The sequence below is a fragment of the Prionailurus bengalensis genome, chromosome E4, assembly GCF_016509475.1.
Source record: "Prionailurus bengalensis isolate Pbe53 chromosome E4, Fcat_Pben_1.1_paternal_pri, whole genome shotgun sequence".
Taxonomy (NCBI): Eukaryota; Metazoa; Chordata; class Mammalia; order Carnivora; family Felidae; genus Prionailurus; species Prionailurus bengalensis.
Window position 1 is genome coordinate 13,872,253 of NC_057360.1, and position 14,432 is coordinate 13,886,684.

At 40.7% G+C, this 14,432-nt stretch overlaps 1 protein-coding gene across 7 annotated transcripts in view; it reads left to right on the top strand.

Moving 5' to 3' along the window:
* Window positions 1-1,032: 1,032 nt before the first annotated feature.
* DNM3 (dynamin 3) overlaps window positions 1,033-14,432 on the top strand; it is a 557,387-nt gene continuing 543,987 nt past the window's right edge. For all 7 annotated transcript variants that reach the window (XM_043568980.1, XM_043568982.1, XM_043568983.1 and 4 more), the window contains exon 1: window positions 1,033-1,377. In XM_043568980.1, coding sequence (XP_043424915.1) covers window positions 1,217-1,377 — 161 coding nt within the window. In that variant the 5' untranslated portion in view covers window positions 1,033-1,216. The remainder of the gene's footprint in view (window positions 1,378-14,432) is intronic.

The window sequence follows — 14,432 nt, forward strand, 5'->3', positions numbered from 1 at the left end:
TCTAGGCTTCAAGGGAACTTTATAGCATTAAATGCTGAAATTAGAAAAGATGAGCTCAGTTTTGAATAATTAAGTCAGAGGTACTTGTGGGACATTCAGGTAATGAGGTCCAGGACCAGTGGGAGTAGTCAACAGTAAAGGAGAGAGAGGTGGGTTAGCAATTTAGATTCTTGTAGTCGCTAGTCATTTTGTGGAGTTAAAGCCATTGGAAAGTCCTCGGGTAGCCCTTAAAATGTGAGACAAGGCCCATGAATTAAATCCTGGAAAGCATCGATACCTATTTGTAAAGAGGAACCCTCTAAGGAGGCTGAGCAAAACACGACCATTTATCTTCATGTCTCCATCAGCCGGCACAGGACCCGTCTCAGTCTCCTAAATATAACAGAAAATGTGCAGAGTACACGCTTATATAGACCCTATGAGGAGACAGATGGGTAGGAGAAATGGCATGAGGAGTCGCAAAGGACAGAATGAGTGTGGTAGATTGAAAAGGGGGAGTGGTACGGGGTAAGCACGACCGGCTCCACCTTTGTTTAGACGGGGCTGGGAGACGGAATCATTAGAGTCGAATAATTAGGTAGGGTCAGACTCCGCAGGTCCTGAAATGGATGTCAGATGGAAGAATTTAGACTCCACAGGCCGGCCCCCTTGAGAAGAGCTGGGTTCTGGAGCAGGGCGTGAGAATATGAGATCTGCTTTTGGGAAGTGACTGTGGCGGCGGCGCAGTGGTGGTGGTGGCGGAGATGCTGCTACTACTGCTGGTGACAGGGCTGAGTGGTAATCGGTAGGGCTTTCCACTGGACTTTGGCTTTGTAGCTGCTGCTGACTCCCTGGCCAAGTGCTGTAACTTTGCCTCTGAGCCTTGGTAGCAGAGGACGGAGGTCGTGGCATCTGGCCGCAGCTGGGAGGCAGTGCGTGCGCGCGCGGGGCCGGGGTGTCCGGCCGGGAACCCTCAGGCGAAATTACAGCCAGGCGGGGCGCGGAGGGGGCGGCCGAGGAGACAGGCCACGCCCCCTCTCGCCCGCGCAGGCGCGCTGCGGGCCGTTAGCTGTCAGGAGCCGAGCGGCTGGCGGGCGGCGGGATCCGACGTCTGCGCTGGAAGCGGCTGACAGAACCCAGCGCGGCAGGGGCGGCTAGGGCGGCGCGGCCCCCCGGCTCCCCCCGCCAGGTCGCAGAGGAGAGCAGGGACCAACGGGCGGCCGGCGGCGCTGGCAGGATGGGGAACCGGGAGATGGAGGAGCTGATCCCGCTGGTGAACCGTCTGCAGGACGCCTTCTCGGCGCTGGGACAGAGCTGCCTGCTGGAGCTGCCGCAGATCGCCGTGGTGGGCGGCCAGAGCGCCGGCAAGAGCTCGGTGCTCGAGAACTTCGTGGGCAGGTGAGCGCGCGCGGGGCGCGGGGGGCGGGGCTGGCGACCCCGCTCGCGGCCGTTGGAGCGTGCTCCGGCGGCGGCGGGGAGCCCGAGGGCCGGCCCGGGGCTGAGGAGGAATGGAGGGCAGAGCCGCGGCGTCCGCGGGGCGGGCGGGGTCGTCCCGGCTGCGGGCATCCTCCGTCCCCCCCGCGCCCGGTGGCCCTCCTGTCTGCCTTTCATCCTGCGATACAAAGCCATTTCCTCTGCGTCCTCCGGCCGGGGAGTCAGGGGAGGGGGGTCCGCCCGGGATCGACTCCCCCCCCCCCCCTCCCCGCCCCGCCCGGCGCGCCAAGCCTCGGGCAGCCTGGATGCGTAGCGCGCCCGGGAGCTTCCCAGTCCGCGTCTCCTCTGTTTTCCCGGCCCCTCATCCCCTCTTTTTCCTGTCAGCCTCCGGGAGGATCTCCGGGAGGCTTCAGGGTTTTATCCCCCCACCCCGGCCTCGCGGCTTCCCCCCCCCCCCCCCGCCCCACTCCCCGGGAGATGCTGTCCTTCTCGCCCCGCTTCTCCGCTCAGCTGTCTACTGTTCGAGACAGTCGTCCCCTGCTCCTGGCAGGGGAGGCGGGGTGCGAGGAGAAAGAAACCGTTTGTTGTGGTGAAGCTTTACCCAGCCACGCTTCCCCACCATTCTCCTCCCTAGGAGTCGGAGAATAAAAGGTGGTGTGTTCGCGTGTGCACCTATTCACAGCGCCAGGCTTATGTCAGAGAAACCGAGGCACACTCTCGGAGGGGGGTGAGCGTGGACTCGTGTTGCCCAGATGCCATGTCATTCCTGCATCATCTCGGGATTGACCAGCGTCTTTCTCGCACTCTCCCCGCGTGCCCCCTCCCCCCCAGCATCATCCTCCGTTCCCTGAGCTCTCATCTGTCCGGCGGGTCTTCAAGAGGATATGCTGAGCCTAAATGAGAGTTACGGGTTTCTTCGTGGCTCTTTTAACACAGAAAAAGCTAGAGAATTAATTTTTGGATTGGGAATCAGCATTTCCTCCAGCGAGCAGTGCGTGGGGGATTAAGTTACCTTCACGGCCTCGCCTGAGGAGTGCAGACATTTGCCAAGAAAAGCCCATTTTAAAGCGTTACGAAAGCTGAAATCTGTTTCCTGTAGTAAAGCAGGTAGAAATGGACAGCGGCGACACGGTGGGCCGGAGTGGGGACAATCCCGAGCTGGTACTTTACTCTTTGTATGGGGCTGGCGAGTGTTTTGAGATTCGGAAGGTTCCTGTTCCTCCCCGCCCCACACCTTTTTTTTTTTTTTTTTTGGTTAGTGTTTGGTGATAGGTAAAATTTCGATATTCCTACATCTCCTTTGGGAATTGTTAGTATCTGTAAAGTGCATTGTCTTTTCTCTCAGACGATGCTCTGTCTGATGATACTCTTCGTCCTCGTCTTTTTTTCCTCCTGTGAATTAGAAAGCTTAGGACCCCAGTAAAAAAGTAAAATTGCTGTCAATTGAGTAAATCTCAATCATTTCACTTCGGTTTTATCACTTTGAGTGATGGCAAAAGTGATGGTGAAACATTTTGCATACGTCATCTCAGACTAATGGTGAAGTGAAGGATGAGTGTGATTTCAAACATACACATACAACAGCCATACACTTAAGGGTTTTACTTTGTGTTTGATTTATTGTCACTAAACTTATAGTGGTATCCATAGGGACAGTGAGGATTGAGGACAGTATACTTCGAATTTTCAGGCTCCAGGACGTCTAACATGGTGCCTTGTCATTTAACTACTTTTATTTTTAAACAAATACTTAAAGATTAAAATTGTAAGTAATTCAAATGCAATGGCCATGTTTTTATGCATCCCTCACGTATTTACTGGGATGGGCCTGTGTTATAAATGCACTGTTTGCGTCAAGAGCTTTTGAATATGTCACTTTTATGCATGCATCTCAATTCCATTCTCCAGTTTTCAAATCCTGACACACTTCCCTTTACTAGCTGTATTCTTTTAAAATGAGAATTCCAAAAAAGAGCTATGGGAGAGTAAAATATTTTAGCTTAAACATTTTTCATGATAGAACAAAAATTAGGGACATTACAAGTATACAAATCAGAGCATTTAGCAGAATACATTAGTATTGTTATACTTTTTAAAGTTGTGCCAGTAGTTAATTGCTGTTAGAATATCAAATCAAAGGAAAGGATGAACAGAGAGGGAGATCTCATTTAATAAATATATAAAGGCTTTATTATCTGTAGAGATGACACCTGCCTAGCAGAGCTTATATATTAGGAAAAAATTAATTAAAAAGGTCATTTGACTTTAATAAAGGTTTCAGTCATTGAATTATTGAGGAATCTAATTTCTAATTATAAACCAACCTTAGGGAAAAAGGAGTTCTCAATTTTGGAAGGAGATTGGTCCTAGACAGAAAAAAAACTACTCATACCCCACTATAACCTTTTATCTTTTTATTATCCAGACATTTTGCAATAAAGATAAGATCCTTTAAGGATGAAACGTTCCTCTTTTATATGTTATCTGTTTTCATTTTAAGACTCTGGTGTATGCACAGTTATTGAATGTAATCATAAAACAAGGGGTCATTGCCTGTGTGAGTTCTGTTTACTCATCATTTAAGCTTGTTCTCTTCAAAATAATGATGCATTTTCCTCAGTATTTAACAACCTGTGTTTAGTGGACTATTTATTTACATTGATTTTTTTTTTTTTTTTACACCACTGAATGAATTTGGTTGTGAATGTGTTTACTTCATTTAACTGTAGCTGTAAAATCCAATTTTGGGGTGACAAGTTTGAGATTGTTATGAATAAAATGAGTCATGAATGAACTACTTGTTTGTGACTTTCTTTCTGAAGTGATGAGTTTACATATTAACGTAATATAGTGTGAGTAACCAGATTGTTCTTTTTGGTTGTTCAGATGAAATATAGGCTGGCAATGAGAGACAATGTAAGGTCTAATGAGTAGAAGCTGAGACTCATGGTGTGAATATAGGGGTGCATTAAATGGTGTGGGGTCTGCCCATTTGTCTGGTTTGTGTATGGAAGAATTGAATTTACTCAACTACTTTCATATCCATTTTTTTTTCTTTTTTACAGTGCGGTGAGACGATGATGATGATGATAGTGGTTAACATATCCTGAGAGCTTGCTATGCATCTAGTGTTATTCTAAGGGCTTGTAATGGATAATCTCATTTAATACTTATAAAACCTCACAAAAGAAGGTACTCTTATGAGTTCCATTTTACAGAGGAGGAAATTGAGATTTAGAGAGTTTGAGTAACTTGCTGATGGCTAATTTAATTTAACATAAGAACAGTGGAGCTAGGATTCAACCTGAGGTGTCTGGACTCTATACCTATACTCTAAAACCTCTGTGTCATATTGCCCCCTCTGAATTTAGATTTACCAAACCTCTCATGAATACTTTTAACTTCTTTCTTCGATCACGCTTAAAAGCACCACCTAAATAAGAAGCTGCCACATTAATAGTATTAATCATATTTATTTATGTCTACCTTGCCTCATTTCACAGAAGATTCTTCCTTAGGAAGAAGCAACATTAGTTAAAGGGGAAGTATTTTTCTTTACTGTATTAGACATTCTTGCAGGGAGCTCTAGCATGTAATTGGGTTGTTTAAGTATGTGTTTAGAGTGCATATAAGTTGTTTATGGAGGTGTTAAATGAAAACTGTACTAGTTGCTAATGTGCAAATGTTTTTTAATGATATACTTGTTGGAAATTTTAGTTCTTCAATGCTAATTATATAGGCAGAGAATTCCACATTATTTTATTCTAGTCTGAGTGGTAAATAGACTTAATTTTGTACAAATAGAATAGGTTTTCTGATTAATGATTAAAAGAAGATTTTTTAAAAAGTGACTGTGTTGAGGGAATGTGTTTCAATGTGGAAGTGTCAAATGTATATTTATTTAGTTGTGATGTTTTAAAGATGGATGTTGATTATTAAATTAAAGCTTTTTTAAAATATATTTTTTAAAATCAAGTAGGCTCCACTCCCAACATGGGGCTTGAACTCACGATTCGGAGATCAAGAGTTGTGAGATCAACACTAATCTATTTTTAAATCTTTTGACTAATTTCAAGAGCGTAGTTAAAAATTGAGGGGGTAAGACTTCTCTAATTGCAAATGGGATTAGGCACAGAAGCATTTATATTAGTAAAACTTAATTCAGAAATGGGTTTGTACTGACGGAAAGTATTTTTTTAAATATCAAAGCATCTGAATTAGTGAATATTTTTCAACAAATGGCTTCCAAGTGCTAAAGTTATTAGGTAAATGGGTGCTAACAATTAAAATGCGATAATTTTTGAAAATTGAGCTTCGTGGTTCTCAAGAGTCTATTTAAATAAAGTTCCAGACACATGAACTTTTTTCATCCAACAATGAATTGCTAAAACCTGAAATTACGAAGGTATTTCTGCTGAATTAACATACATAATGTACTTTAGCTTATCACAAATTCACAGTTGGTAAGATTTAATTACCACAATCAACTTAATTCTTTTTTATTAATAGTATCAGAGAAGCAGTAAAACTAGACAAACTTGACTGGATAGAAAATCTCTGTTTTGAAATTTGCTTATCATTAACAGATACTTAAAAATGCACTTGTGGGGGCACCTGGGTGGCTCAGTTGGTTAAGCATCTGACTTCAGCTCAGGTCATGATCTCACAGTTTGTGAGTTTGAGCCCCGCATCAAGCTCTGTGCTGATAGCTCAGAACCTGGACCCTGCTTCAGATTCTGTGTCTTCCTTTCTCTCTACCCCTCCCCTGCTCACGCTCTGTCTCTCTCTCTTTCTCTCAAAAATAATAAATTAACATTAAAATTTTTTTTAAGTGCACTTGATTAACTTCTTTAGGAATGAAGTTGAGCAGAAAGCCTTCCAGAACTTTGGAGGAATGGAAAACTTAATAGCTAGAGATTAGGCTATTGGGTTATCTACCAATGGAACATACATTTAGTATATTAGGTGTTTTTCTTACTACCTTTTGTTAGGGCTAATAAGTGGAGTTAAATTATGATGTTTTACTAGTTACTATAATTTATTTAACATTGAGGGAACTACAACAGATGATTTTTTTCTCTCCCACCAGAGCCAAGTCAAGAGAGCCCTGAACTACTGTACTGTATAGAATAATCCATTTCTTTTTCTGTTTGGCCAAAGTTTTGCCTTCCTCTAAGTCTGCTTTGTAATTTCTCACATTATCAGCATTAATTTAAAATCCCAATGGGCAATATAATACTGAACACATTTTTATAAAGTGGAAGGAAGAAGGAGGCCTTACTGTGTTGCAAGCATGGACACTGTTATGTACTTTCCATGTTTTCTTTATCTTACCTGTCTTCACATCTCCATGTCAATAGGGGAGGAATCTCAGGGTTAGAGAGACCAGTAATTTGCAGAGGGTCACATGGCTAGTAAGTGGCCAACCTGAGATTAAGCCTTGGATATGACTTCCATTGGTACTCTTGAGAAATATGATCAAACGAAGTCAATGAACATGTATTTATTGAGTTCTAACTATTGTGGGTAAATATAGAAGGGAGTATGAATGCATAGGAGCTGATGTATGTATAAAAAGAGAACTGACAGCATAAGATATGAGATCTCAACTTTCAAGTGGCTTTGTAAAATGAATGCAGTTGCGTGTAATGCAAAGTGGAACAAAATAATTTATACTATTTCAATTTATTTTTACAAAAAAGAAAACAACTTGGAAAACCCATACTTCTGAAATTGAATTGGAATATAAGAGGAAAGTAAACAATATAGGAGTTTCCAGTGTCATTTGGCAGCTGGTATCATTTTAACTCAAGGCTGCATGTACTGAAGTATCGATGTCAAAGTGGGGAGCGGCTATCTATGTCTCAGTGTCTGACTCGACAACAAAGCATTGAATTTAGACTATCACCTTATCACAAAGAGATACTGTGTATTGGAGAGGGCCTGAGAGAAGAGTAGGAGGAAAGAAAAAAGGTTGGAGAGATTAAAAATATAACTGGATGCAGTGAAGGCTAAGTAAGAGTGGGATGGATCAGGCCAACCAACTGCTTTATAAGGACCTCCAAGGCACTAATGCTGAAAGGAGTGGAATTCTATTTTTCTTTCTTTTTTCTTTTCTTGTCTTTTTTTTTTTTTTTTGAGAAAGGGCACAAGTGAGTGAGGGGCAGAGAGAGAGGGGGAGAGAGAGAATCCCATGAGGGGCAGAGAGAGAGAGAGACAGAGAGAGAAAGAGAAGTGGAGCTCACCTGATGCGGGGCTCAAACTCATCATGAACCTGATTATGACCTGAGCTGAAGTCAGATGCTTAACTGACTGAACCACCCAGGTGCCTCTATTTTCTTTTTTAAGAATTTTAAGAATAAGGCATTTAGGGGCATCTAGGTAGCTCAGTCAGTTGAGCATTGGGCTCTTGATTTTGGCTCAGGTCATGATCCCAGGGTCATGGGATGGAACCCCACATTTGGCTCTGTGCTGAGCATGGATCCTGCTTGAGACAGACACACACACACACTCTCTCTCTCTCTCTGTCTCTTTCTTTCTCTTACTCCTCTGCCCGCCCCCCCCCCGCCCCTCTTGCTCTAGCTAGCTGAATAAATAAATAAATAAATAAATAAATAAATAAATAAATAAAAGGTGTTTAGTTAAAGTAGTGAAGGAAATTGAAGACAGAATGTCAGGGAAATGTTCTAAAAGGCAAACGAGAGTGGAATGTGTTGTTTATTGTTTAGAAGTGGGGGAGGATAAAGGAAGAGGGTTAGCACTAAATGATTTGCTTTTCTTGAGTTAAACACTGTTCCAACAAATTAGAGGGTTTATGAATACCAAATCGGTGTTTTATTATTTTTTTGTCATGGGTAGCTTAGCTTTGCTTTTGTCAGTAGCAAGGGCAGGCATTCCACAAGGTTCTGTAAGAAACTTTCTTCTGTCTTAATTTCTTTGCTAACTTCCTGGAGCTACATCAGGATACAGAGAGACCAAGAGATTTGCCCAAGGTCGGAAACAGAATCAGAGTTGAGTTTGGAACTTGGTGTTCAGAACTGGGAGCCCTGTTCAGCTCATCATCTTCTTTTCCTCCTCTTACTGTTTGTTCTAAAGTGCCTCCCTCTTACCTCACTCTGCCTCCTTCTTTTGTATTTTGTATCCTTAGAGGAAGGCCCATCCATAGCATAGAAATTACTAATAATTAATTTCAACAAGCGTCAATATAGTGTTAAATCCTTAACGTTAATTGATTAGAAAGGCAAGATAGTTGTTGAGGAAAAGGATGGTATATTTAATCCACGAATTAGGTGAATGATACAGGACTGTTTTAGGTCTTGTTTTTCTCTAGCATCTCTGCTGAAAGTCCTCTGTTTTTAGAAGTTTCAAGTGTGTGTCAGTGCTCCTTGGTGACAGCATCTCATTTTCATTTCCCACTGTTTCAAGATTATGATATACCCATGAATAACACATACATACCTATTAGAAGTGGGTAGGGCTTCTGAAGGACCTCTTTGTTTCAGTGTCTTGGAATTAAAAGGACAAATCCATTTAAAGAAGTAATTTGATGGGTGACTCATTTTATTTATGATACTTGTTTTCTTAGATTCTCAAAAAGCCAATATTTGAAAAGGACTTGTCATATCCTAGTGATAGAGTGCAGGCTTTGTTCACTGGTGTTTCAGTCCCACCTCTGACTATTGTTAGTAGCATGACTCCTCAGCAAGGCGTTGAACCTCTCTGGGACTTAATTTCCTCATTTGCGGCATAGACATAATAATACAGACTTTATTTATTTATGTTAATTTATTTTTGAGACAGAGACACATGTGAAAATGCACGAGTGAGAGAGGGGCAGAGAGAGAAAGGGAGAGAGAGAATCTCAAGCAGGCTCCACACTGTGAGTGAGAAGCCCGACTTGAGGCTCAAACTCACAAACCGTGAGATCGTGACCTGAGCTGAAACTAAGAGTTGGACGCTTAACTGACTGAGCCACCCAAGTGTCCCAGACTTTATTTTTTTTAAATGTGCATGTGGGTTCTAAGTAAGATAATGTATATAGTGTGTGGCTCATAATATGCATTCAATAAATGATGCCTGTGATATTATGATTCATAAGAAAAGCATATATTTGGTTGTTCATACGACCAAAATATATTTCTCATATTTATTTGGTCTTCATCCATGGTTCTTGGCTTACAGCTCACAAAACCCTTGGAATTTCCTAAGTGTTCAGAGTAATAAAGGCTTCTTGTTATGTTAATGAGGTGACTTTTGGAAAGCATCTAAGGATGGGGGCTGGTTGCTGGTGGAACTAACCCTTCAGTAAGAGGGTTGGAGTTTTTAGTCCTATCCCCCAACTTCTTGGGAGAAGAGAGGCCTTGAAGTTAAATCAGTTGCCAACAGCCAATGATTTAATCAATCATGACAATGTAATGAAGCCTGTTTAAAAACCCAAAGTTCAGAGAACTTTTGGGTTGGTGAACATGCAGAGATTTAGGGAGTCTAGATTGCCTGGAGAGGGCATGGAAGCACGAGGTGCTTGCCTTATGCATCTCTTCCATCTGGTTGTTCCTGAGTTATATACTTTTATAACAAACTGGTAATCTCATAAGTTAAATGTTTCTCTGAGTCCTGTGGGCCACTCTAGCAAATTAATTGAACCCAAGGAGGTTCAGATTGGCATCTGAAGTGTGGGGGTGCAGTCTTGTGGGAGTGAGCCTTCAACCTGTGGAATATGATGCTATCTCTGGATATGGTGTCAGAATTGAGTTGAATTGTAGGACACCCAGCTGGTGTCCAGAGCAATGCTTGTTGGTTTGGGAACCCCCATTCCCCACATTGGAATTAGTACTAGAACTCATTTAATGGCTGTTAGTCTAACTCTTTAATTTGGGCTAGAATTTTTCTGAATACAATACATAATTTTACAATTATACAGAAGTTGTATGGTATGTATAATTTTAACTAATACTGTATTGTACAATAAATAATAAATTTAGGAGAGATGATAGTGATGCATATTTGCAAATTCTCCTTTTTGTGCATGTTGGAAAATTACAGTTGCATCAAAATACTAACTTCTAGATCATACTGACTTAGAGTATATATGGGCCTTCTTTAGAGAAAGCATTGCCCACATTTAGCATTACCATAGTATATCTTTTCTTTAAATAGCATAAAACAACATAAATCCAGTTTGTATGCTCTTTTTTTCCAAGATTTCCAAAGTATTTCTCCATTTATTCTTTTATTAATCCTTCCAATATCCCTGAAAAGAGAGTAAAGTCTTGTTTTATTAACTTCAATTTAGAAATGAGGAAGATTGAGCTGGAAAAAAGTTAAGTGACATGCTAGAGTTTAAGTGGTAATACTAGAGATAATGAACATAATAGAATTAATAACACTGTGATAATAGAATCAAAAATGAATATTGCTGAAATTTTTCTTCCTTCTCCCAGAGAATAAATTTAAGGAAAATATTTGATTCTATGGTATGGAGTAAACCGTTCTTAGTATATCTTTATCTTTTGGAAATATTAGGTGAAATTTAGGCAAAGATGGGGGTAGAGGTGAGAAAAATAGCGGAGTCCAACTGGAGAAACAGGACTACTTAGCAAGAGCATAAGCTAAGCCCAAGTAACAGAAAAGTTCTACAGCCAAGAGATCAGGAGCTAAGTCAGAAAAATAGTTGTGTCTGGTGTTATTAGACCTTAGAGAAGTACTGCAATTCTTGTAGTCAATGTTGACATACTATCCAGTGACTATTTTCAGTGGAAAGACTCATACTCTGACCTGATTGGCATTCTTACAACTTACCACCAATTTCAGCTCTGAGCTAGTTACCTGGTTTTATTTGGAATTACAGTATCTTTGTGTTACCTTTAAATGTGCCTTAGAATATTTGTGTAAGAATAGCTTTGGGTGTCTTATCTAGAGGAAGCTTAGAACTCCGTGTGTCTGTTTTCTGGTTAATAAAACTGAGACTCATTCTTTTCATATATTTAAGAGAAGGGAAAAGGCCCGCAGTCTTTTTTCACGGATGCTAGCATTCATGATTCTGAATCCTACTTCCTGGACAGTAACCATTGTGTGGTGAAATTTTTGCATTTTCTTCTGGAAATATCAATATAACTTTTTGAATATTGACTGCAGTTCTTGGTAGATTCAATTTAAGAAATTTTACATGATCTGTTTACTTAATTCTAACAAATCATGTGAAATTGTGGGGGGGAGTGGGTACTTGATTTGATTTACCTACTATGAATATTATAATATCCCCAGGGATTTCTTTCCAAGTTGGTGAAGAAAGGACATGGTAGAAGGATCATGAGTCTCTTGCTTCAAGAACAAGAGCAGGAATGGGAAGGAGGAAGCCTTGCTTAGTTGAGTATCTACTATATTGTAGGGAGATATGAAGAAAAAACAGCTGAGGGAGTTAGGAGTATTCATGAGTTATGTAGTTTGAGATGGATGTTTGTTAAAGGATTGCCTCAGGTAAGCTGAGGTATCATGGGGGAAGGCAATGCGAACTGGCGTTAGTCCAATATAACCATCACCCTGCTGGTCTTCCTCAGCTCTTCCTGTCTGATTTAGAGGCCCCTCCTTGGTGGTCCTTGTTCATACTTCGCGCACAGGGGTCTTACTATACAATTGGTTGCGCTGTTTGCCCAACTATTTGCAGCTTGCATGAAGTCAAGAGGTACATTTTATTTGTCATTTTCATTTAATGCTGTCCGAATTAGCTACGTGATTCTGTATACATCACTTATCCAAGCTGAAGTGTACCTGATTTGTTAATAAATTGGTTGAGGGTGAATGTTGCACTAGATCCATGTTTTTCAAACTGTGGGTGTGACTTAGCAGGACAGGATATCAATATAATGGGTTGTGGCAGCTTTAAAAAAAATATCAGTACATTCTGAGTTGTAATGGTAAGTAGTGTACATTATTGGAAACTTTTGTATTAGTTATATATTTGTTATGTATATCACACTGCAATATGAAATGTATTTCTTACTATGGTTGTACTCAAAATTGTTGAGTGCCTCTGGACTAGATTAAATCTAATGTTATTTCTAGTTATTTATTTGATGATTCTATATATGTGATAGGACAGATCCTTTTATTACAGAAGGCATGTTTCACACTATACCATACTATTCCACTAAGTGACTTAAAATGGAGATAATTTTATTATTTTTATTTTGTTAACTGTCTTTTAATTGAAAAACAGAATAGGTACATATGTTAAAAACTCAGACATTTCTAAAGGACTTACAGTAAAAATTGTCTCCCTCATTAAGGTTTCTGCTTTGTCAAGATGTTTCATTTACCTGAATACCTGCCAGATTATTTCTGGGTTTACATTTTCCTTATATGGCATTTATTTGATTTTTGAGGGCAGAGAGAGTTTAATAAATTTGTTTGGTTGTAGGTAGATGATAAAACCCATTGAGAGAGAATATGTTTGAAAATTCTATTTGCAGATGGGTTTATTCATTCATTGAGTCATTTACAGTCCTATTTTGAGAGTCTCCTCTATGCCAGAAACTATGTGAGGCTCTACATATTGAGAGCTCCTTCAAAAACTTGGTGACCTAGGAGACTACAAGGGTTGATATGCACTGTGCTGTTATTCTTAGGGTAACCAGGCTAATGATTCTTATGTGAGACATTTGTTAAAAAGCAGTTGGTAGTGTCATGATGTTGTCTCCAAATATTTGAGGAGCTGTTAATTGGAGAGGGATTAGATTGACTCTGTATGTCCCTAGAAGCCACAAACAGATGAGTGAAAGTTACAGGCAGACAGATTTAAACGTAAGAGAGAGTGCTCAACAGAAGAGTGAAGAATGGAATGAGTTCCTTGTGAACTAGTAAGTATTCCATTACCAGAAGGATAGAGACTGGGAATTAAAGACTGACTAGCTTCTTGGCATGGTGTAGATGGGAGACAGGTTGAGAAAAAGGACTTTGAAGGTTCTTTATAACTTGAAGTCTATGATTTGGCTTGCTGGGTATCAGAGAGTAAGTAGCCTGGCTTTAAAAATGTATGTTTTTGATAGATTATCTCTAAGTAGATAAAAAGTGTCAGACATATAAAAGGGTTAAGCCTTCCTCCCTGGGTCCAGTCTTTCTAGGACTTCAAAAATCAGTTGTAGATGTAGAGAAACCAGAATCTCTCACAGAAGCAGTTATGAATAAAAATGTTTTAGTAATAAATTGTATTATTCTTTGAAAAAAAATGGAATAACAGCTTGATTTTAAAATCTGCTTTAAAAATCCATCTTTTTCCAGTGGTATACTAGTCTAAAAACCCATTTTAAAAATTTACACTTAGTCTTTTTCATTTCTAAAATCCTCTTCCTAAATCTAATACATATTATAATTTCCTTATTCAGAACGTTCGTATTCTAGTCCAGGTCCTGCCCTCGTACCTGGAGAACTCAAGTATCCTGCTCTCTCCTTTCCTCCGTTTCTCATTCATCCTTCCCATGCTAACATTGCTGCTGTCAGATTAATTTTCCAACACGCAACTTTCACGTCAGTGTCCTCAAGAACTTGCAGTTACCGTTCACCTTTTCAAACCTATGTGATTTTTAAAACATTCTACCTATCTGGCTTTTGTTTCCACTCCTCTGCAATGTGTTTTCCTCTAACTTTTCTCATCTTTTCTGTGTGTAAAGTGGTCATTTAAAAAAAAAATTTTTTTTTCAACGTTTATTTATTTTTGGGACAGAGAGAGACAGAGCATGAACGGGGGAGGGGCAGAGAGAGAGGGAGACACAGAATCGGAAACAGGCTCCAGGCTCTGAGCCATCAGCCCAGAGCCTGACGCGGGGCTCGAACTCACGGACCTCGAGATCGTGACCTGGCTGAAGTCGGACACCCAACCGACTGCGCCACCCAGGCGCCCCAAAGTGGTCATTTTTGACTACATAGGAACAAGCATGGCCGGGCAGAACATGATCTTCTGTGACCAAAAGGAATTCCAAAAATCAGCACATATTTGAGCACTTACTTTGGATGAAAAGGCAATT